Source organism: Schistocerca piceifrons, chromosome 4, assembly GCF_021461385.2.
Source record: "Schistocerca piceifrons isolate TAMUIC-IGC-003096 chromosome 4, iqSchPice1.1, whole genome shotgun sequence".
Lineage (NCBI taxonomy): Eukaryota > Metazoa > Arthropoda > Insecta > Orthoptera > Acrididae > Schistocerca > Schistocerca piceifrons.
In genome coordinates, this window is record NC_060141.1 from 630,257,006 (window position 1) to 630,276,460 (window position 19,455).

At 42.4% G+C, this 19,455-nt stretch overlaps 1 protein-coding gene across 4 annotated transcripts in view; it reads right to left on the bottom strand.

The window, feature by feature from the left end:
• Positions 1-19,455, bottom strand: part of LOC124794738 (RUN and FYVE domain-containing protein 2) — a 155,570-nt gene that overhangs the window by 79,938 nt on the left and 56,177 nt on the right. For all 4 annotated transcript variants that reach the window (XM_047258341.1, XM_047258343.1, XM_047258344.1 and 1 more), the window contains one exon: positions 13,544-13,844. In XM_047258341.1, the coding sequence (XP_047114297.1) occupies positions 13,544-13,844 (301 nt within the window). The remainder of the gene's footprint in view (positions 1-13,543; positions 13,845-19,455) is intronic.

Genomic DNA, 19,455 nt, shown 5'->3' on the forward strand with positions numbered 1-19,455 from the left:
TCCTCAAGCTGCTGATCATTGGTGATTCTTCCAAATTTTTGGGGCAGTTTCACTCCAGTAACAAGAGGGTGCCCCAAACCTCTATCAGCTCCTCTGCTCTCGTTGACAACATCATTAGCAGAATGAAGGTCACTCCTTATGCCAGAAGTCCACTGCCACCATTGATGATGATTTTTATTCAAAATTTAGGCAGTGGCTGGGTATGAATCTGGCCCCCAGGACATTTACTAGTCAAAGACTACTAGTCAAGATGCTACCCCTAGACCATGGTGTCTATCACCACCTTCCTACCAAATTATATTTGAGAAACAGCTGCAAAAGCAAAAAGCTACAATTCTGTTTTACGAAGAATAATTGGAATTTCATGGGGAGTTGATAAATACACTTTGAAAATGATAGCACTGGCTTTGGTTTATTCATCAGCTCAGTGCTGTCCAGTTGTATTGCTGAATCGTTCCCACACCTTGCTAGCTTCATGATTCAGCATTCTGGTCTTTGGTGAAATCTGTGGAAGTCTCAGTTTTTCTTGCACAGAGTGGTAATACCTTGGACATGTGCTATGTAAAGTGGGCATAGGCACTACCATCTGCCACTTCTGTGTGTCAACAAACAGTCATCCCAAAGAATCTAAAAGAATTTCTGTGCTTTATATGAAAAATAAATATTCAAAATCTTTTTGTATGCTAAGACTCCTTCCCTTCCTCTCAGAAAAAGCTTTCTCTTGTAATGTTGTACAAACACAATACCTGAATTCCCACCGATCAACTTTATACCACTTTCAAATGAATGGATGCACCAAGACAAAGAATGATGTAGGAGTTGGTACAATAACTCTTAAATGTAAAATACATTAAAGCAACATGTAATAGATGAGTGTAAAATCATCATGTAAATATTAGTCTGCACAAGGCTCTGGCACACCAGGTTATAGAAGGGTGTTTTGCGCATGGTGGAGTGCTTGCTGAGCCTTTTGTGCTAATGCAAGGCAACCTCTTTAGGCTGGCCATGGAGGTGTACAACGTTTGATTACGTGCACTGACTTTATAGGGTTACAACACTCCTTTCTCCTAGGGGAAATGTGTTAACTGTGGATATATTCACATTATCATCAGAAGGGATTACTCCTGGAAGCTGCTGTGCAGTCACAGGAGAATTCGGACTGAATTGGTGTGGGTGTGGAAAGGTGCAGCACCCATTCCCCCTCCGAGAGGCCATAAGGGAGCATCGATGATGGATTTGTTGTATCCATGTCCACATCTGGACTGCCACTCAGTGATAAGAGGCAGCAGAGAAGACAGTGACAGCAGCAGGAGCAGCAACAGGGACTGCAGAGATGAAGGTGACTCTACACCCAGAAAAAAGATGCCGCAGGAGCCGGAGGGCACCTGAACCATGTCACAAGAGCTGGCACAGATGGTGGCTATGGGGGCAAAGGGCTCACCAGTGCATGGCTGGTTGTTTGTGGGTGGGGTTGGTTGCAGTTTCATGAAAACAAACCATCAGGGATGTGCATGATGCAGAGGATGCCTCTGCATTGATGGACAGCTGCTGGTATCCATCTCGGGCGCTGGCCAAACCACTGGGACCACATGGCAGAGCCCAGCTGGAAACACTGTGAGGCAGGCGTCGGCTGGTGGCTGGGTGATGGCTGGAGCATAAAGAGTAGTGCAAGGGGTGGTGGCTGTTATGTAGCATTGCTGGGCTACAGTTGCCAATGTGAGTGAATTTATACGAACTCAAGAACCTTCGAGGGCTTTCTCGGATGAAGAATGAATGATATATTTTTTCACAGGGTTTGAATGAACGGACCAGCTGCTCAGCCTCATGTTGGAATGCAGATGAAAGGAAGGGGCCTTAACATGTTGGATGCCACTCTTTATACAAAAATCTTCAAAATCTTGAGACACAAAATATGGGCCATTGTCTATCAGTGTATACGATAATCCTTCAAAGGAAAAATTCTTTGAGAGGACTGTGACTGCAGCCACCAGGCAACAAATCGCATAGGGGAATTCTGAGAATGCATGAACTACTACAAGCCAAAAGGAGCTGAGGAATGAACCAGCAAAATCAGCATGAATACGCTCCCGGGAGTGCTGGGAGGTGAACCACATGGAAACAGAGGCCCATGGTGCTGCTTAATGGGTGGTGCATTAGGGATAGGCTGTCACAATGAGAGTGATCTCATTGTTGCTACTTGGTCAGAACATGTGGTGGCAGGCCAGCAATTTTGTGCTAGAAACACACCAATGGTCCAGGAGGAGAAGGCACACAATGTTCCACTGTGGACAGGATCACAACCCTGGGCACAAACGCTTCAGCAGCCAATAGTAACACCCCAAAAAAAGACTGAGAGGTGGTGGCAGTGAGCATACTAATTACAGAAAGGACCCAATGCTCGGCCCAGTACTTTAACTAGCCTGCCATGGTAGGCAAACTAAACAACCTGACCCAAGACTGGATGGGCTACAACAGCTGCCAAAATCTGAGAACTGATAATGGGAAAACCATCTGTGGTGTTTTGGGCTTTGACATCTAAAAGGAAACAAGTTCATCATGATCAAGGGGCCAATTGGCAATCAAGAAGAAGAGCATCTACATTAGCTTGTTGCGCTGTGGGTCAGAAATGAAATCTCATCATTATAATGTGACAAAACAGAGGACTGCAAAGAGAAACCGGAGTTTTATGATCATTAATCAAATGAAACTTAGAATCGTATAGGAAAACATGTAATTTTTTGAGCGCATACACAATGGCAAGGGCTTCTTTTTCTATCTGCGAGTGGTGCCTTGGTGCCTGATTCAGAGTTATGGAAATTTATGCAATAGGACATTTAGAACTGTCTGCATATTTCTGCATGAAAGTTGCCCCGAGGCTATACTGGGAGGCATGTGTGGCCCAAACAAGATGTTGGCCTGGTTGGAAGATAAACAAGCAAGGTGCTAGATGTAATTTTGACTTTAATATGGTAAAAGCACACTTGCAGAGGGGTGATCAGTGAAAAGGAACATCTTTATGTAAGAAAGCATTAAGAGGCTGGGTCAAAATGGCTACACCAGGAAGAAATTTATGATAGTACACAATATTTTGAAGAAAGGCTTGCAACTCTGTTTCGGTAGGCATGGTGAGTATGTGGACAAGAAAAAAAAGTCTGGACTTCTCTCAGATTTCCCAATTAAAAATATGCCTTTTCTGGGTGAAAATACACTACACCACAGGTGAATGTACAGTTTCTCCATGTTCAGTGACAATATACTTTCCCTTGGAACTGTAAAACGTACCAATCCTTTAGATGGTGTAAAGGTTTTTATTATTGGTGTAAACTCTCAGGCACTCCCAGCAGAAAAATAACCCATTTAGGAAAGATCTTTAATATGTTGCAACATGTACACTGCATATTTCTGTGTTATGAAAGTATAAATATGAATTCACCAATGACAGGGTGGTAGTTTCTGAACACAGAACACCAAGCTATAAGAATAGCGACACCCATACTATGATACGGAAAAAACAAAAGACTGTAGTAGCACTATGAGTGGCCTAGCAATGAACTTTTACACTGGGAAAATATGGCGCGATAATATGTATTCTTTCTTTGCAAAATACAACTACTGATGATATTTTTCGGCAATGAAAGCTAAGTTTTGACAAGTAATACCGGTCATCGAAAAATTTTTGCAGATTTCTTCCAAGCATCTGTTAGGCAGGATCCTAAGAGCACACCTTAAATTGCAGCAGCTAAATATTTCTACATGCACCACTTCGTCTTTTCCATAGGAAAGCCCATTACACACGAAATTGCTCAAGAACTCAACTCACACTTTTTTTAAGGGCAATTACACTTTTTGCCACTGTTATTACTTAATTTGTAATCTATGGAAGAATTAAAATAAATGTTTGTTGTTATGAAGTATTGTACAGTTTTTGTCCAAAAGCTTTTGACACATTTTGCTGTTGGCAGATGCTCGTATGTGCACTTTATTTTGTTGTTGTAGATAGTGCATTTTCTTTACAACTTATGTTTTATTTTGGTGTTATTTCCCCGTCCCTGTTTTATTCTAACAATATTATTCTGGAGTAGCAAGCTAATGTTAACTTCTTTCCTAGAATACTAGTTCTTACCAGATTACAGAAATTTAACCGAAAACTAAAATAGTGAAAAATTCCACGAATCCTAAAAAATCCTCGGTATTTCCCAGATGAAAAAATTCCTGGGTTTCTCCCAGTTGTCCCTACCATGGTAGGACTCAATAAAGTTGTAATGGCCTTGACGTGCTGGCATAAAGGCTTGACGTCAACATGCAAGACTTCAACACTGAGATAAACTGATAGACAGCTGAAAAAGTTGTGATTTGTCCAAGCTAAATTTCAAACTGCTGGCCTGTAGCACTGTGAACAAGGCATGGAGATTTGTGAAATCTTCATCTGTTGAGGAACCAGGGACCACAGTATCATTCAGGTAGTTAATGCATTCCGGCATGGAGGCCATGAGTTACTAAAAAAATGGTTGGAAAATGGCAGGGCTGTTAGCCAGCCAAGTGGCAGGTGCTGGTATTGATATATCCCAAGGGGGGTATTCACTATGAGGATACATTTGAAATCATCATCCAGAGACAGCTCCAATTAGGCTTCTGGCAAGTTTATTTTGGAAAAATACTGTTGCCCCCAGAAAGCCATGCTAAGAGTTCATCCTGAGGTTGTAAGGCATAGGTGTCAATAGCAAACTGTGAATTTACAGACTTTCTAAAATCACCACAGAGCATATAGTTGTTTTTAGGTTTTGCAACAATTACCAATGGAGTAATTGTGACAGCATCCAAAGATGTAATCTGACCTAGTTCTGATCTGAATTGCTCCCGTAAAGCTATTGTGATTAAACGGGCATGAAAAAATGGGAGTATGCCTTTGCTTTCATTGCTATGTGAGCCTTGAAATTGGTAGCACGTCTTAACCATTCTGAAAACAGGGAGGAATATTTTGAGCAGAGCACATCCAGTTGCTCGTAAGGAACTTGATCCACTACCAGATGCACTTCTTTACAAATAGAGAATCCAAAAATTATGACACTGTCTTTCCAGTGTTGGCATCATCCGCTAATGGAAAGGTCAAAGGTTAAACAACTGCTTTATACACCACAAAAGTAGAAAACTGTCACAGGATGGGTATTTGATGTTTTTTGCAACCCACCAGTCAACAACAGACAGGGACAATGTTGGTGATCCAAGATCTACAAAGGTTTGGGAATTTAACAAAGTCAGTGGCTGCACCTGTGTCCAACAGCATTTTTAACATCTTGTCCGTAACTAATACTTCAATGTAGAGTTTGTCTGGGGCTACCATAACTTGGGAAACACTATTCACATCAATGTTCATGTCCAGTCAAGGAGGTTGAGAGTTGTACACTGATTCAATACATCCTTCTTTTTTCTTCCAATGGTTGCATGTCAGCCAAAGCTTTGGGCACACAGCCCACTCATGTTGAACAAGACGACAAGGGCATGACAGGGAGGAGTACATGGGCACTGTTGTGATGCTGACTGCTGTGGCTGCTGCTGCTGCTTAGCATGGTGCTGCAGCATGGGGCATGGAGACTGCAGTTGCATAGCCTCGATGTCATCTTCCCATGTGAACTAACCAACGGTGGCCGAGGACGAGGAGGAGGAGGAGGAGGAGGAGGAGGAGGAGGAGGAGGAGAAGAAGAACAAGAAGAAGAAATAATGGTGGCTACTTCTTAACAGGCTTCTATCTGATTTCCCGCTGCCCTAGATACTTCAAAAGACTGGGCAATGTTCAAAACATCTGTAAAGTATGTTCACAGACTTCCCTATAAGAGGCCAGGTGTATTCCCATACCACAGACCTAACTGAGTTAGATGTGTTTAACACTTTCAGTTTCCCCGTTGCTGATGAGGTAAATTTAGAGTCAGATAAAGTTCAGTATCGGCAACTGGTGTCCCTCTGCTCTGACATTTTGTCACTGTTTTGCCCTGGGCTTGGTTGTGCTACTGGTTTTCACGCCCACAGTACCATAAGAGAGTCTGCTGGCCCTCAGTTTTTTCTGGTGTGGCAGGTGGCTGTCGTGTAGTGTGACTCCGTCAGGGCCACATTAGACCATCTGATATTGTTCAATATTAATTGTCATGGTTAAGAAGCCAACGAATAAGCATTGTCTCTGCGGCGACTTCAGTGTTACGATTAATGCACTGTCTGTGATAGATACATACATAATCTTTGCCCTAGACTGATAACTTGCTCGCAAAATTATTATGTCAGAAGAGTACCTCCAGTGCCTCTTGGATGAGGTCACTAGGTGCCTTCTCATTGTCAATACACCTTTTAGCCTATACCAATACCAATGCTTGCCTTCTGGTGTCACTAGCGCGCCTGCAATTTTGCAGCTATTTTTAGAACAGCCTCTGTGCCTGAGTGCCTCAGTTACCTTGACGATATCGTTGTTTCAGGTTCTTCTACCAAAGACCACCTTAGAAATCTCTGATTATTATTTTCTCTTTTGCAGTCTGCAGGTCTCAAGTGCAATCTTGCCAAATCTCAATTTTGTCAGCTGTCCAAGCTGTTGCATCACCATACTGACTCAATTGCAGCTTTGCCAAGCCGACCTCTGTTAAGGAACTGAAGTTGTTTCTAGGTAAAATTGCATACTACAATAAGTTTCTACCAGATGCATCCAGCGCTGCTCAGCACCTGCATGTGCTTCTGCATGAAAATGTGCCTTTTTCTGGTCCCCTGCTTGTGACTGAATGTTTGCCTTGCTTAAATCTAAGCTTCAGTCTGTCCCATGTCTGGCCACTCTACAGCAGGGTCAGGTCTTGTGCTGGCTACAGATGCCTTTCAGCACAGCCTTGGTGCAGTGTTGGTGCACAAAAATGTGGACAGATTTGAATGACCCAGTGTTTTGCTTCTAAGACTAACTCCCACTCAGCAGCAGTATTCTCAGAGTTAAAAGGAGGCTTTAGCAATTGCGTTTGACCTCAAGAAATTTCACATCTTCATATATGGTTCCAATTTCCATTTAACCATGGATCACAAGCCATTGTTTGCTCTTTTTAACCCTTTAGCTTCCGTGCAAGACGAGGCAGTGCATCACTTGCAGCAATGGGCTCTCTTCTTCTCACATTGTCATTATCAGATTCATTAGCAGCCGTCGCCCTCTGATCATAACAGATCCAGTGTTCGATCAGGATGAGTTGCTTTGTTTCTTTGGATATTGGAAACCAGAATGTGGCCAATGGTTTTACCATGGTTAGTGCCATGATAGCATTGGCCGTTGCTATGGATCCTGTATTTCACCGAGTCCTCTCTTTTGTGCAGCACAGTTAGCTGGAAAAACCCTCACACCATGCCACGGATCCATTGCATAGTTACTTCTCCCTTTGGAGGACACTGTTCTATGGGTTGTGAATCTCACTTCTTTACATCGTAATGTACTGTGGCTTCTGCATGTCGGGCACTGGAGACTTCTCGCACCACAGCTTTGGCTCGCCGGCATGTGTATTGGTCAGCACAGATGGGGACATTACACTGTTTAGTGCCACTTGCATTCACTGTGTTCAGCAACAGGTGGCCCCCACAGGCACCTTTTCTTTTCCCCTTGCCAATGCCACAGCACCTGTGGGAGCATCTACATGTTGATTTTGCTGGTCCCTTCCTAAACCAGTATTGGCTCAATGTAGTGGACACCTAGTCCAAATTTGCCTACTGGCACGTTGTCCATCCAAGACTGCGGTGGCCATTATCGTGGTCCTGTCTAATATTTTTGCAATTGAGGGATACCATGGTTACTGATAATTGCCCCCAGTTTGTTTCTTGAAAATTTGCCTCTTTTTGTCGGGTTATTGGTGTTCAACATCTCATAGCTCCACTGTTTTATCGTCAATCTAATAGTGAGGCCATACACATGGTTCAGATGTTTAAGACTCAGATTCAGAACTGTGTATCTAGCAGGTCCCCTGAAATCTGCTTTAGACTGGTTTTTTTTTTTTTTTTGTGTTCATACCATTTCAATCCAAACGAGGGACAAGAGCCTGGCAGAGCTGCCACATGGATGCCAACCATGGACGCTCCTTCACCTGCTGCACCTGAAGCCACATCTGCCACTAGCTGTGTCACAGTTCTGGCCAGGAGCACCTGTCTGGGCTTGTGGTTTCAGCCGCCAGTCGAAGTGGGTTCCTGTCATCATCGGGGGTCGCTGGGGCCAGCACCTGTGTGTTGTCTGCATTCCTGTTGGGTGAACTTCCCGTCACTTTGACCAGCTAGGGCCATGCACAGTGGGGTCTGTTCTGGAAGGCCCACTGCCTCACCTGCCCCCGCCACTGCCGATCCCTGTTCCTGAGTTAGAGATAGTCTGGTTCACGCCATTGCGGAGGTCACTTCTGGGAGATTGCCATTTGGGGTTCCTGCCTCCACCTTCATTCCTCGACTGTCACCGCCAGTGCAGCCCCCGTTGCACCAGAAGCCACAGCCGCTGCCACCTCTGTTACTGGGTCCTGAGTACCTGTCATTTTCAATCCCCCCACTGATGCTTCCGGTGCCAGCCACTGACCTCGACAACGATGTCACAATGGAGACGTTGTTCCCGGTCCTGCCTACAGCCTCTCACACTAAGGAGGATAGGCCACCCAGCCACCCCTCATCACTTCCATCCCTACTCGCCGCTGACTGACTGCCACATGGTGCTGCAGCCGCCATCATCAGGTGACGAAATGGAAATCAGTGTCATCATTGGTGTTTTCTGTGACTCGTAATCTCAGTGGCTTGTGCAATCAGTGCCTTTTTTTTCATGATATCAGTGCTTTTTCGGTGCCATTGCTTTTTTTCTGTATCATGCTTTTTTTCTGTACCATGCTCCTTTTCTGTACCACGAATTTTTCTGTACCCTGCATTTTTCTGTACCAAGTGTCTTGCTGCAGTGTCAACACTGGTTCCCACCAAAATTACGCACTGTCAAGCATGGCTAGCACTCAGATGGGTCACCGTCCGGGTCTCCTAAGTGCTGTTGCAAGTAGGGTGCTCTCAGCCCTTGAGAGGACAATTGAGGAGCTACTTGACTGAGAAGTACCGGCACGGGTAAAAAAAAAAAAAGAATGGACAGGAGAGCAGTGTGCTAACCACATGCCTCTCCCTATCTGCTTCCGGTGATGTCTAGGGGCTGAGGATAACAGGGCAGCCTGTTGGCACCATTGGGCCTTCAAGGTCTGGTCAAACAGTGTTTTTTTGTTTTTGTTTTGTTAGTGTTTTTATGTCCTCCCAAGAAGGGAGGAGTGATGTGCCTTTACCCATGATGTGCGCAATTTACATTTCACAACCTTGCTTATAGAGGCCACCTGGGTTGGCCCTGTGGTGTGCCCTGGTGAGCCACTAAAGAAACACTATTATTTAAGCAATCACAAACGAGAGCTCAGCTTATTCTGTAACCTGTATTACTGTGTTCAGTGAATGTGCTCTGTGCTACATGCAACCTGTTCTTCACCGTATCTTATGATGGGTTCCTCTCTCTCTCTCTCTCTCTCTCTCTCTCTCTCTCTCTCTCTCGAGTCAACAGTGTTCCGACTGGTTTGATGCGGTCTGCCATGAGTTCCTCCCTGTGCCAACCTCTTCAACTCAGAGAAGCACTTGCAACCTACATCACCAATTATTTGCTAGATGTATTCCAATCTCTGTCTTTCTCTGCAGTTTTTGCCCTCTCCAGCTCCCTCTAGTACCATGGAAGACATTCCCTGATGTCTTGGCAGATGTCCTATCATCATATCCCTTCTCCTTGTCAGTGTTTTCCACATATTCCTATCCTCTCCGATTCTGTGCAGAACCTGCTCATTCCTTACCTTATCAGTCCACTTAATTTTAAACATTCATCTGTAGCACCACATCTCAAATGCTTCAATTCTCTTCTGTTCCGGTTTTCCCACAGTCCATATTTCACTGCCATACAATGCTATGCTCCAAACATACATTCTCAGAAATTTCTTTCTCAATTTAAGGCCTATGTTTGATACTAGTAGACTTCTCTTGGCCACAAATGTCCTTTTTGCTAGTGCTAGTCTGCTTTTGATGTGATCCTTGCTCCATCCATCATTGGTTATTTCGCTGCCTAGGTAGTACAATTTCTTTATTTCATCTACTTCATGACCATCAATCCCGATATCAAGTTCCACACTGTTCTCATTCTGCTACTTCTCATTAGTTTAGTCTTTCTTCGATTTACTCTCAATCCATACTCTGCACTCATTAGACTGTTCATTCCCTTCAGCAGATCATGGAGTTCTTCTTCACTTTCACTCAGGATAGTGATGTCAACAGCAAATTGTATCATTGATATCCATTCACCTCAAATTTTAATTCCACTCCTGAATCTTTCTTTTATTTCCATCATTGCTTCTTCAATGTACAGACTGAAAAGTAGGGGCAAAAGACTACATCCCTATCTTACACCCTTTTTAATCTGAGAGCATTTCGTTCTTGGTCATCCATTTTTATTATTCCCTCTCGGCTCTTGTACATATTGTATGTTACCCATCTCTCCCTACAGTTTACCCCTGCTTTTCTCAGAATTTCGAATATCTTGCACCGTTTTACATTGTCGAACGTTTTACCAGGTCGAAAAATCCTATGAACATGTCTTGATTTTTCTTTAGTCTTGCTTCCTCTATCAATTGCAACATCAGAATTGCCTCTCTGGTTCCTCTCCCTTTCCTAAAGCCAAACTGATCGTCATCCAACACATCCTCAACTTTCTTTTCTATTCTTCTGTGTATTATTCTTGTCAACAACTTGGATGCCTGAGGTGTTAAACTGATTGTGTGATAATTTTCGCAGTCACCAGCTCTTACAGTCTTAAGAATTGTGTGAATGATATTTTTTTGAAAGTCAGATGGTATGTCACCAGACTCTACATTATAGACACCAACTTGAATAGTCAGTTTGTTGCCACTTTCCCCAATGATGTTAGAAATTCTAATGGAAGATTATCTATCCCTTCTGCCTTATTTGATCTTAAGTCCTGCAAAGCTCTCTTAAATTCTGACTCTTATAGTGGATACCCCATCTCTTCTAAATCAAATCCTGTTTCTTCTTCTGTCACATCAAACAGTCTTCCCCCACATAGAGGCCTCCAATGTACTCTTTCCACCTACCCGCTCTTTCCTCTGCATTTAACATGAAATTTCCATTGCGCTCTTATATTACCATGTAACCACCCTTGCTTTTAACTTCACTGAAGGTTGCTTTGACTTTCCTGATTTCTTCACATTTTTCATGCAGCCATTTTATCTTAGATTCCATCACTTCCTATTTATTTCATTCCTCAGACTATCCTATTTCTGTAATCCTGAATTTCCCTGAACAGTTTTGTACTTCATTCTTTCCATCGATCAGCTGAAGAATTTTTTCTGTTACCCATCATTTCTTCATAGTTACCTTCTTTGTACCTATGTTTTTCTTTCCAACTTCTGTGATTTCCGTTTTTAGAGATCTCCAGTCCTCTTCAACTATACTGCCTATTGAGCTATTTCTTATTGCTGTATCTATAGCCTTGGAGAACTCCAAGTGTATCTCGTCCTTCCTTAGTACTTCCGCATCACACTTCTTTGCATATTGATTCTTCCTGACTATTAAACTTCAGCCTACTCTTCATCACTACTGCATTGTGATCTGAGCCTATACCTGCTCCTGGGTAAGCCTTACAATCCAATGTCTGATTTCAGAATCTCTGCCTGGCCATGATGTAATCTAACTGAAATCTTCCCGTAACACCCTCCTCTTCTGATTCTTGAACAATTTACACAACTGGAAGTGCAATGCTTACATTCTGTGAGAGACATCCTGGGATTTTGATCAGCTATTTGCTGTCTACAGAATTCAAAGGCAAAGTGGATGCCATGGTCATCTTTGCTGTTTGGACTCTTATGGCAAGGACCTTACTGAATAGACTACACAAACAGTTATTACGAACTAGTAGCTATGTTGTAACATTTTTTGTATTATGTGTTTAGGTCTGAGTTAAGCCTCATTTTACTTAAAGAGCCTACCAGTTGCCATTTTGTTAACTGGTAGTGCTAAAACTGTTTATGGTGTTTTGCACTGGTCTTCTGTGATTTATTTGGTACTCAGGGTTAATATAAGTTTAGTTGTATTGTCTGCTGTTTTAGTTGTAGCCATGTGAGTGAGATTAAAATTTTATTTATACACTGTTTTAATGAACTAGCTGCATTATTTGCAGTCTACTGAAGTATTTCTAATAATATTTCTCTGATTTACGCAATGATTATATTTTAAATTGTTTTATGGCTGCTCATAGATTGTTCTGGTCTGCTGTGGTTGAAGGTGTTAACTGACGTGTTAACTAAATGTTTAGCGGTGCTTAATGTGGTTTTCCTTTTTTACTTTAACACGTGTTAACTGAAATTCTTTTATGCATATTTTAGCAATGCATGAATTCACATTGCACCTCACTGACATCATTTTGAGACAGAAGCTCCAAGCTAGGTCATGCTATCAAATCTGAACCGAAAATTTCTCAAATTTCAAATATTAAGTATTTGTTGCTCATTTCCTCATATTCATTTGAGATTTTTAAATTTCACACCTTTTTAAATAAATTTATCTTTTCTGGGAGAAGTGCTACATTTTTTTGTGGTCTGGTAGCTTACCACTCCCAGTTTGTTGCTTGCTGAAGTATTCAAATACAACTAGGCAAATGTAATATGCAATGTTTACTGAGTCCCATACAAGGATGTATTTTTTCCTTAATACACATCAATAACTTGCATTTAGAAGTAGTAAACAGGTCTAAAGCTGTTTTGTTTGCAGATGATAAAAGCCATCTTGTTACAGATTTAAGTCATGAACTTATAAACATAACAAGTTACATTCTGTAGAAGAAACTTTTGGTTCACAGCTAATAAACTTCATTTCAATAAAACAGTACACCCAGTTCTGTACACACTATTCTGACAGCCAACTTCCTCACAATGGTGCATTATTAATGAAGCAGTTTAACTTTTTAGTACTCACAATAAACTCTTATGGCAGGAATAAATTTACAAATTCCTGCAGTAGTTGAATATGACTTTCTTCATGGTAAAAATGCTCCACACTGTCCACAAGAATGATGCAATGAGATGTGAGTACTTCACACACTGTTAAGGAAATATGGCTTATTTCTCCATTGTGCTTAACATTTGGACATGAACACTGTGTTGTCATATGGCAGTCTGATCAAATTACAAGTACTGATGATTAGAAATGAGTACTATTCAAACAAGTTTGACATTACTGGCAGCTGCATATTCTTATACAATATATGAAACAGTGGTCTGAGACTGTACCAGTCTTTTATAGGAATTGTAGATGTATGACAACAGGCCAATGACAAGAATTTGTTTACATGAAAAGAAAAAGAGTAAAGAAATTTGCCATAGTCAAATTTGTACACCAACTGGGTAGGTGAAGGAGAAGGCACTTAACATTTAATAATTCATTATTCACAGCCAGCAAAATGGGATAGAATAAGAAGGTACAGTAAGATTACCTGTAAATTCAGTTCCTTTTCAGCCTCCTGCCTCAATTTTCTCTCATTTTCCAGTTGCTGTTTCAGATCTTCCACTTCTGCAGACTGTTCGGTCTTCTTATTTTGAGCTGGCAGATTTTGTTCTCCTCCTCCTTCGTCCATTCGCTCCGAGTTGGAATCAAGTCCAAGCTCTTTCTTAAGATTTTCATTTTCCTCATATAGTGTTAAGAGGTTGTTTTTTGCAATAGCAAGATCTTCCTTCATCAATGCATTTGTTGTTGTTAATGCTTCAACCTTTGCCTGAAGATTTGTTACTGTGGCACTGCAATGTGAAAGACTATCAGTGTAGTTCCGCTTCAGCTTTATGAGAAACTATCATATATTTATATGTATGGCAAGCAAAATACTATTTCAACAACTGAAATCTGTTATGAGTACATGAAGCTAAATACCCCCTGAAAGTCTAGCAAAATGCAGAGTCCCTGAACAAACAGCTTACGTTTATTCAATCATCATATCAGTCAGTGAACTAATAGAGGTCCTCAATGCACTGTACTACATGATATATGTGCAATTGTATCACATCCTAGCAGGGATGGTGACACAACTCAAAAATGCAATACTTGAATTATAAATAAAAATAAATCTCTGACCCAGCTGGGAATCAAACCCGGGCCCTTAGAATTGACATTCTGTCACACTGACCACTCAGCTACTGGGAGTGGACAATACTTGAATTAATTCCAAACGACTTATACTGAATGAAATAGTATAAGCTTCCTTTACATTTCAAGTAAGAATTTTTGGCAGTAAATTCCCTTATAATTTTTGTTCATGCTGGGGCAGTTCACATGTGTTTTTCTGGGACAAACTAAAAATGTCATTTTTCGACTTTTATTACTTTTCTTGCCGGGCTGCAATATTAAACACACGTGCAACAACACTACCTGCCTGGATAGCCCTGGTCAGTACGCTGGCCAGCCTGGATGAGGTTTTTAGGCTGTGACCACAACTCACTAGGTGAACATTGGGCTGGTACCTAAGTCACACCTCAGTTATATGATTCACAAACATTTAAAAAATTTTGCTCACTTTCATATGAATAAACCTACACACAGAAAGTTACGGCATACATATTCCCTTCCAGAGAGTAACAAATTAATAACAAGAAGTGCATCCAGCCACCCCTTAGAACACCATAGCAAATCCATTCATAACAATACAGACCCTGTGCTGATGGGGGACAAAGTGACAAGAAAAAGAAGACCTAGACATGTGCCTTTACCTCTAACAATAAATTAATATATTTACAAAACACACAAAAAATTTGTCAAAGGATAGTGACAATCATATTATCTTGTTATTTCTCACCTAAGCAATTGGTGTAGAGTCACTGATGGGCACAATGGAAACACTGCTAAATATTTAAGCTTTCAGACAAAAAAATCCTGCTCCAGAAATAATAAACACACAAAGAAAACCCACATACACAGTCTCCCGATGCTGTGGCCCAAGTGAGGGCTGCAACTGTGTCTGACATGAACAGCAATCTTGGGTGGTGGTGGTTGCGGCGGCGGCGGCGGCGGCGGCAAGGAGGATGGGGGGATGGGGCTGCTAGGTACAAAGTGAGATGACTGTGCTGGGAGGGAGGGAGGGCAAAGGAGAGCAGAAAAGGAAGAGGGGAGACATAGGGAAGTGAAAAAGACTAATAGGTGCATTGGTGGAATACAAGGCATTTGTACTGCTGGAGTAAAATTGGAAATTTGTGGTAAGGTCCTATGGGGCCAAACTGCTGAGGTCATCAGTCAATAAGCCTACACACTACTTAACCAAACTTAAACTAACTTAAGCTAAGGACAAAACACACACACACCCATGCCAGAGGGAGGACTCGAACCTCTGACCCGGGGAGCCACACAGACCGTGACAAGGCACCTCAGGCCGCGCAGCTACCCCACGCAGCACTGCTGGAGTGGGAGCAGAAAATGTGATACGTGTGTGTAGGGCAGGGACTAGCACAGATCTTAGGCCATGGGGGTTCAGGAGCACAGGATACGTTGTAGGAAGATTTCCCACCTGTGCAACACATAAAAGCTGGTGTTGGTGGGAAGGATCCAGATGGCACAGCCTGTGAAACAGCCACTGAAGTGATGCATATTGGTTTGTGCAAGAACAGGGTGGTCCAGCTGTCTCTAGGCCACAATTTGGCAGCGGCCATTCATGCAAATGGACACCTTATTAGTTGTCATTCTCTTGTAGGAATCAGCACAGAGGATGCAGCTTAGTTTGTAGATTACATAGCTGCTATCACATATACCCCTGCCTTTGATGGGTTAGGAGATGCCTGAGACAACTGGAGTAGGTGGTCATGGGAGGATGGGTGAGGCAGGTCTTGCATCGAGGTGTATTTCAGGGATATGAGCCATGAGACAAGGGGTTGGGAGAAGGGATCAAGAACTAAGGACAAGGATAATACTTTGATTCAGTGTGGTGGTGGGGAGGGGAGGGGGGCTGGATACCACTATGAGAGGGGTGGATAGGATAATGGGTAGCATATTCCTCAATTCAGTGCACACTGTGAGGTAGTTGAAGCCTTGGCAGAGACTGTGATTCAGTTACTCCAGTGGACAGTGGGTATGTGCAAGGTGGTAGGTGACTGGAGAGAGAAGGCAGAGGAGATATGTTTCTGAAAAAGGTTGGGGGTAGGGGGTCATTTCGGAGTGTGAAGGCCTCAGTGAGACCCTTGGTATATTTGATGAGGAACTGCTCATCACTACAGATGCAACGATCATGGTTGCTAAGCTGTAAGGTAGGAACTTCTTGGGGTGGAATAGGTGTCAGGTGTCGAAGTGGAGGTATTGTTGGTGGTTGGTAGGTTTGATGTGGATGGAGGTGCTGATGTAATCATCCTTGAGACAGAAGTCAACACTGAGAAACATGGCTTGTTCGATTGAGGAGGACCACATGCTGCAAATCAGGGAAAGCAATGTGGATAGGGTGTCGGATGGCGCCATGGGAATGTCCACAGTTGTACCACAGATCTGTTTGTAGATGAAGCCTTCAAAGTAGAAGTAATTGCAGGTGAGAATATACTAGTTGGTCACAGTGACAAGGAAGGAGATTGGTTGTTTGGAGTCAATCGTACACTGGGAAAGGTAGTGTTCAATAGCAGCAAGTACAGAGAGGTGGCATCAACAGTGACAATCCAGGCACCAGATGGTAAAGGAACACAAACTGTGGAGAGCTGATGGAGGAAACAGTTGGTGCCTTTCATATAGGAGGATAGGTTGGTGCTGATCTATGAACGCAGAGAGTTTGTCAGTGGTGCACAGTAACCGGCCACAATGGGGTGTCATGAGTGGTTGGGTTTATGGATTTTAGGAAGCATGTACAAGATAAGAGTGTGAGGATTGGTAGGGATGAGGAGAGTGTCAGATTCAGCAGAGAAGTTGTAGGATGGGCCTCAAGATTTGAGGAGGGGCTGGAGATCTTGTTGGGTTGCTGAGATGGGGTCAATGTGGCAGGATTTGTACATGGACAAATGTGACAGCAGGCAAAGTCTCTCCTCCAGGTAATCCTTGCAGTTCATAACCACAGTGGTGGAGCCTTTGTTGCCAGGTCAGAGTATGAGGTCAAGTTCAGTTTTTAAGTGGTGACTTGCTGTTCTTTTGCAGGAAGCTGGTTTTCTTGTTGAGGGTTTTGGGGAATGATGTGAGGCAAGGTTCGAGGTAAGGAAATTATGGGATGTTAACAGGGGGTGATTTGGAGGGCAGTAGGGTGGATGAGGGGGAAGGGCTAGATCACAGTTGGATGGAGGAGTGAAATGAGTCAGACAGGGTTCAATTTTGGTTTTGGATTGAATCTCGTTGGTAGGGTTAGTAGCAAGAAAGTGTTCCCACTGTAGGGGCTGGGAAAAAGGAGAGAAGGTCTTTAACTAGTCCAACATAATTGGATTTGGGAGTGGGGAAAAAACTCATGGCCTCTGGAAATGACTGATACTTCTGTGGGACTGAGGATTTTGAAGGACAGGTTCATGACTCTGTTTCAAGTCTGTTTAGGTTCTGTATTTTGTTTGGTGGTGGGAGCTTCTGAGGGTGTGCTATACGTAGTCGATCTGTAAGGCAGGGTTTTTCAGCGGTGAAGGGACACGGGGGAGGTTTGAGGGAGGTTCTTGTAGAGGTGATGAGTAGTGGTAGTCCAAGACGGGAGTAGATGATAAACAGGTTGGACAGTTTTTTGGGGCGGCATTATGCATACTACTCTAGTTGCTGGAGGGCAAGAGTTTCAACATGGGAGAAGGATACAGGAATTTTGGATAGCAGAGCAGAAGAATATTAAAGACAGAGGTGAGGTAATACAAGAAGGTTTGAGCCTGATTTATATGGTTTTACAGGACTAAGTTGGTGAGGACTATGGACTGACAGAATTTGAACAAATAGAGGTAATTGTGAGGGGAGGAGTTGCAGCCAGAGATGGTTAATTTGAGGTCAGACCATTGGGGGGGGGGGGGGGGGGTATTCCATGAGCTAGGCAGCAACACAGTAACAGTTAACAGTATCTGGGACTGGGCTCTGGATACTGATATGAAGAAATGAAACCAATAATTTTCTCTGCAGAAATAAATGTAGTACCTCCAATTTTAATGGAAGAAAATGATGTTAAAATGGTTTTGATATAAGCTTTAATAATTCAAACAGAGAAGCAGTTTTACATCTTCTGAGTTTTCTTAGCCTATCCCCTTACAGTCCTTCAATTCTCACCCAGCCCTCCATTAAAAGCCTTACTTATCTTCTTGCTAACAAACGGAATCCAACACACACATTTCTATTCATGGCATCCCGTGGCTCTGTCTAACATGTTTTCCCCTCTTCTACAACACAGGCAACCTTTTCATTAACAGTTTTCTATAGATTCCCACTATTTGCTTCCCCAACTTCTCTAACATGGGGAATACCACTCAAAATTGTAGAAATAGGATAACATTTAACTCTGTTTCATTTTACAGTGCATAATCAAATGCACAAATGTTGATAGTGCACATTAATTTTGAATGCCACACAATGATAACTTCTCACCAGTTGCTAGTAGGTTGCTATATCTTCCTCTTACATAAAAATTATCATTTTCAGCTTTTTATCAAATTTATCATACCATATTTCTCCATTTTGCCTAAATCTACAAAATTTCTCAGTGACTTACTTCTTTTATAAAAAAAAGTCTCATACTTACCTTCAACAATATATTCAAACTTTATCAATATATGAAGTCCATCCTTCTATCAATCCATTATTGCAAAAGAAACAAAAAGTAACTTTGTATAAATCCTCTTTTTTTAAAACTGATATGAAATTAATGTATGCATACATTTGGCAATGGACTTTTATACATTTGAGCCATTATCATAAATTGGGAAACTAGATTTCAGGTTCAATTACACTAGATGTTCCATCAAATGTCAGGTGGCTATTAGCTGTAGTATGACAGAATGTTACCATGGATATCAAAGAATTGTGAAACTACAGTATTGGAAAGTTATGGTGGAATATAAATAATTTAGTAGTAAATGTCAAACACACACAGACTTCTGCAGATACAATAAACTGGCTGAATATAGTATTCCAGACAAGGAGATTTGCAGGTCAATTGGGGTGAGGGAAAAAAGGAGGTGCAGAACAAGAGGGAAGGTTGGGGAAGGATAGTTGACAGCTGGGAGGAGATCAGCAGCAACTGCACAAGACAGGAATGCTTGAGGGAGAGATAGCAGGTGGATGGTACAGAAATGCAATACGGGAACTGGTACCAATGCATTCATGCAGCACACAATGACAATGAACATGACAATGTGGAAGAGCAGACTGAGAGGGGGTGACAACAGAGGATGGGGAGACTGCAAGGAAGGAGGTGTGAGTGTAAAATGTGTGAATTTAGGGTCC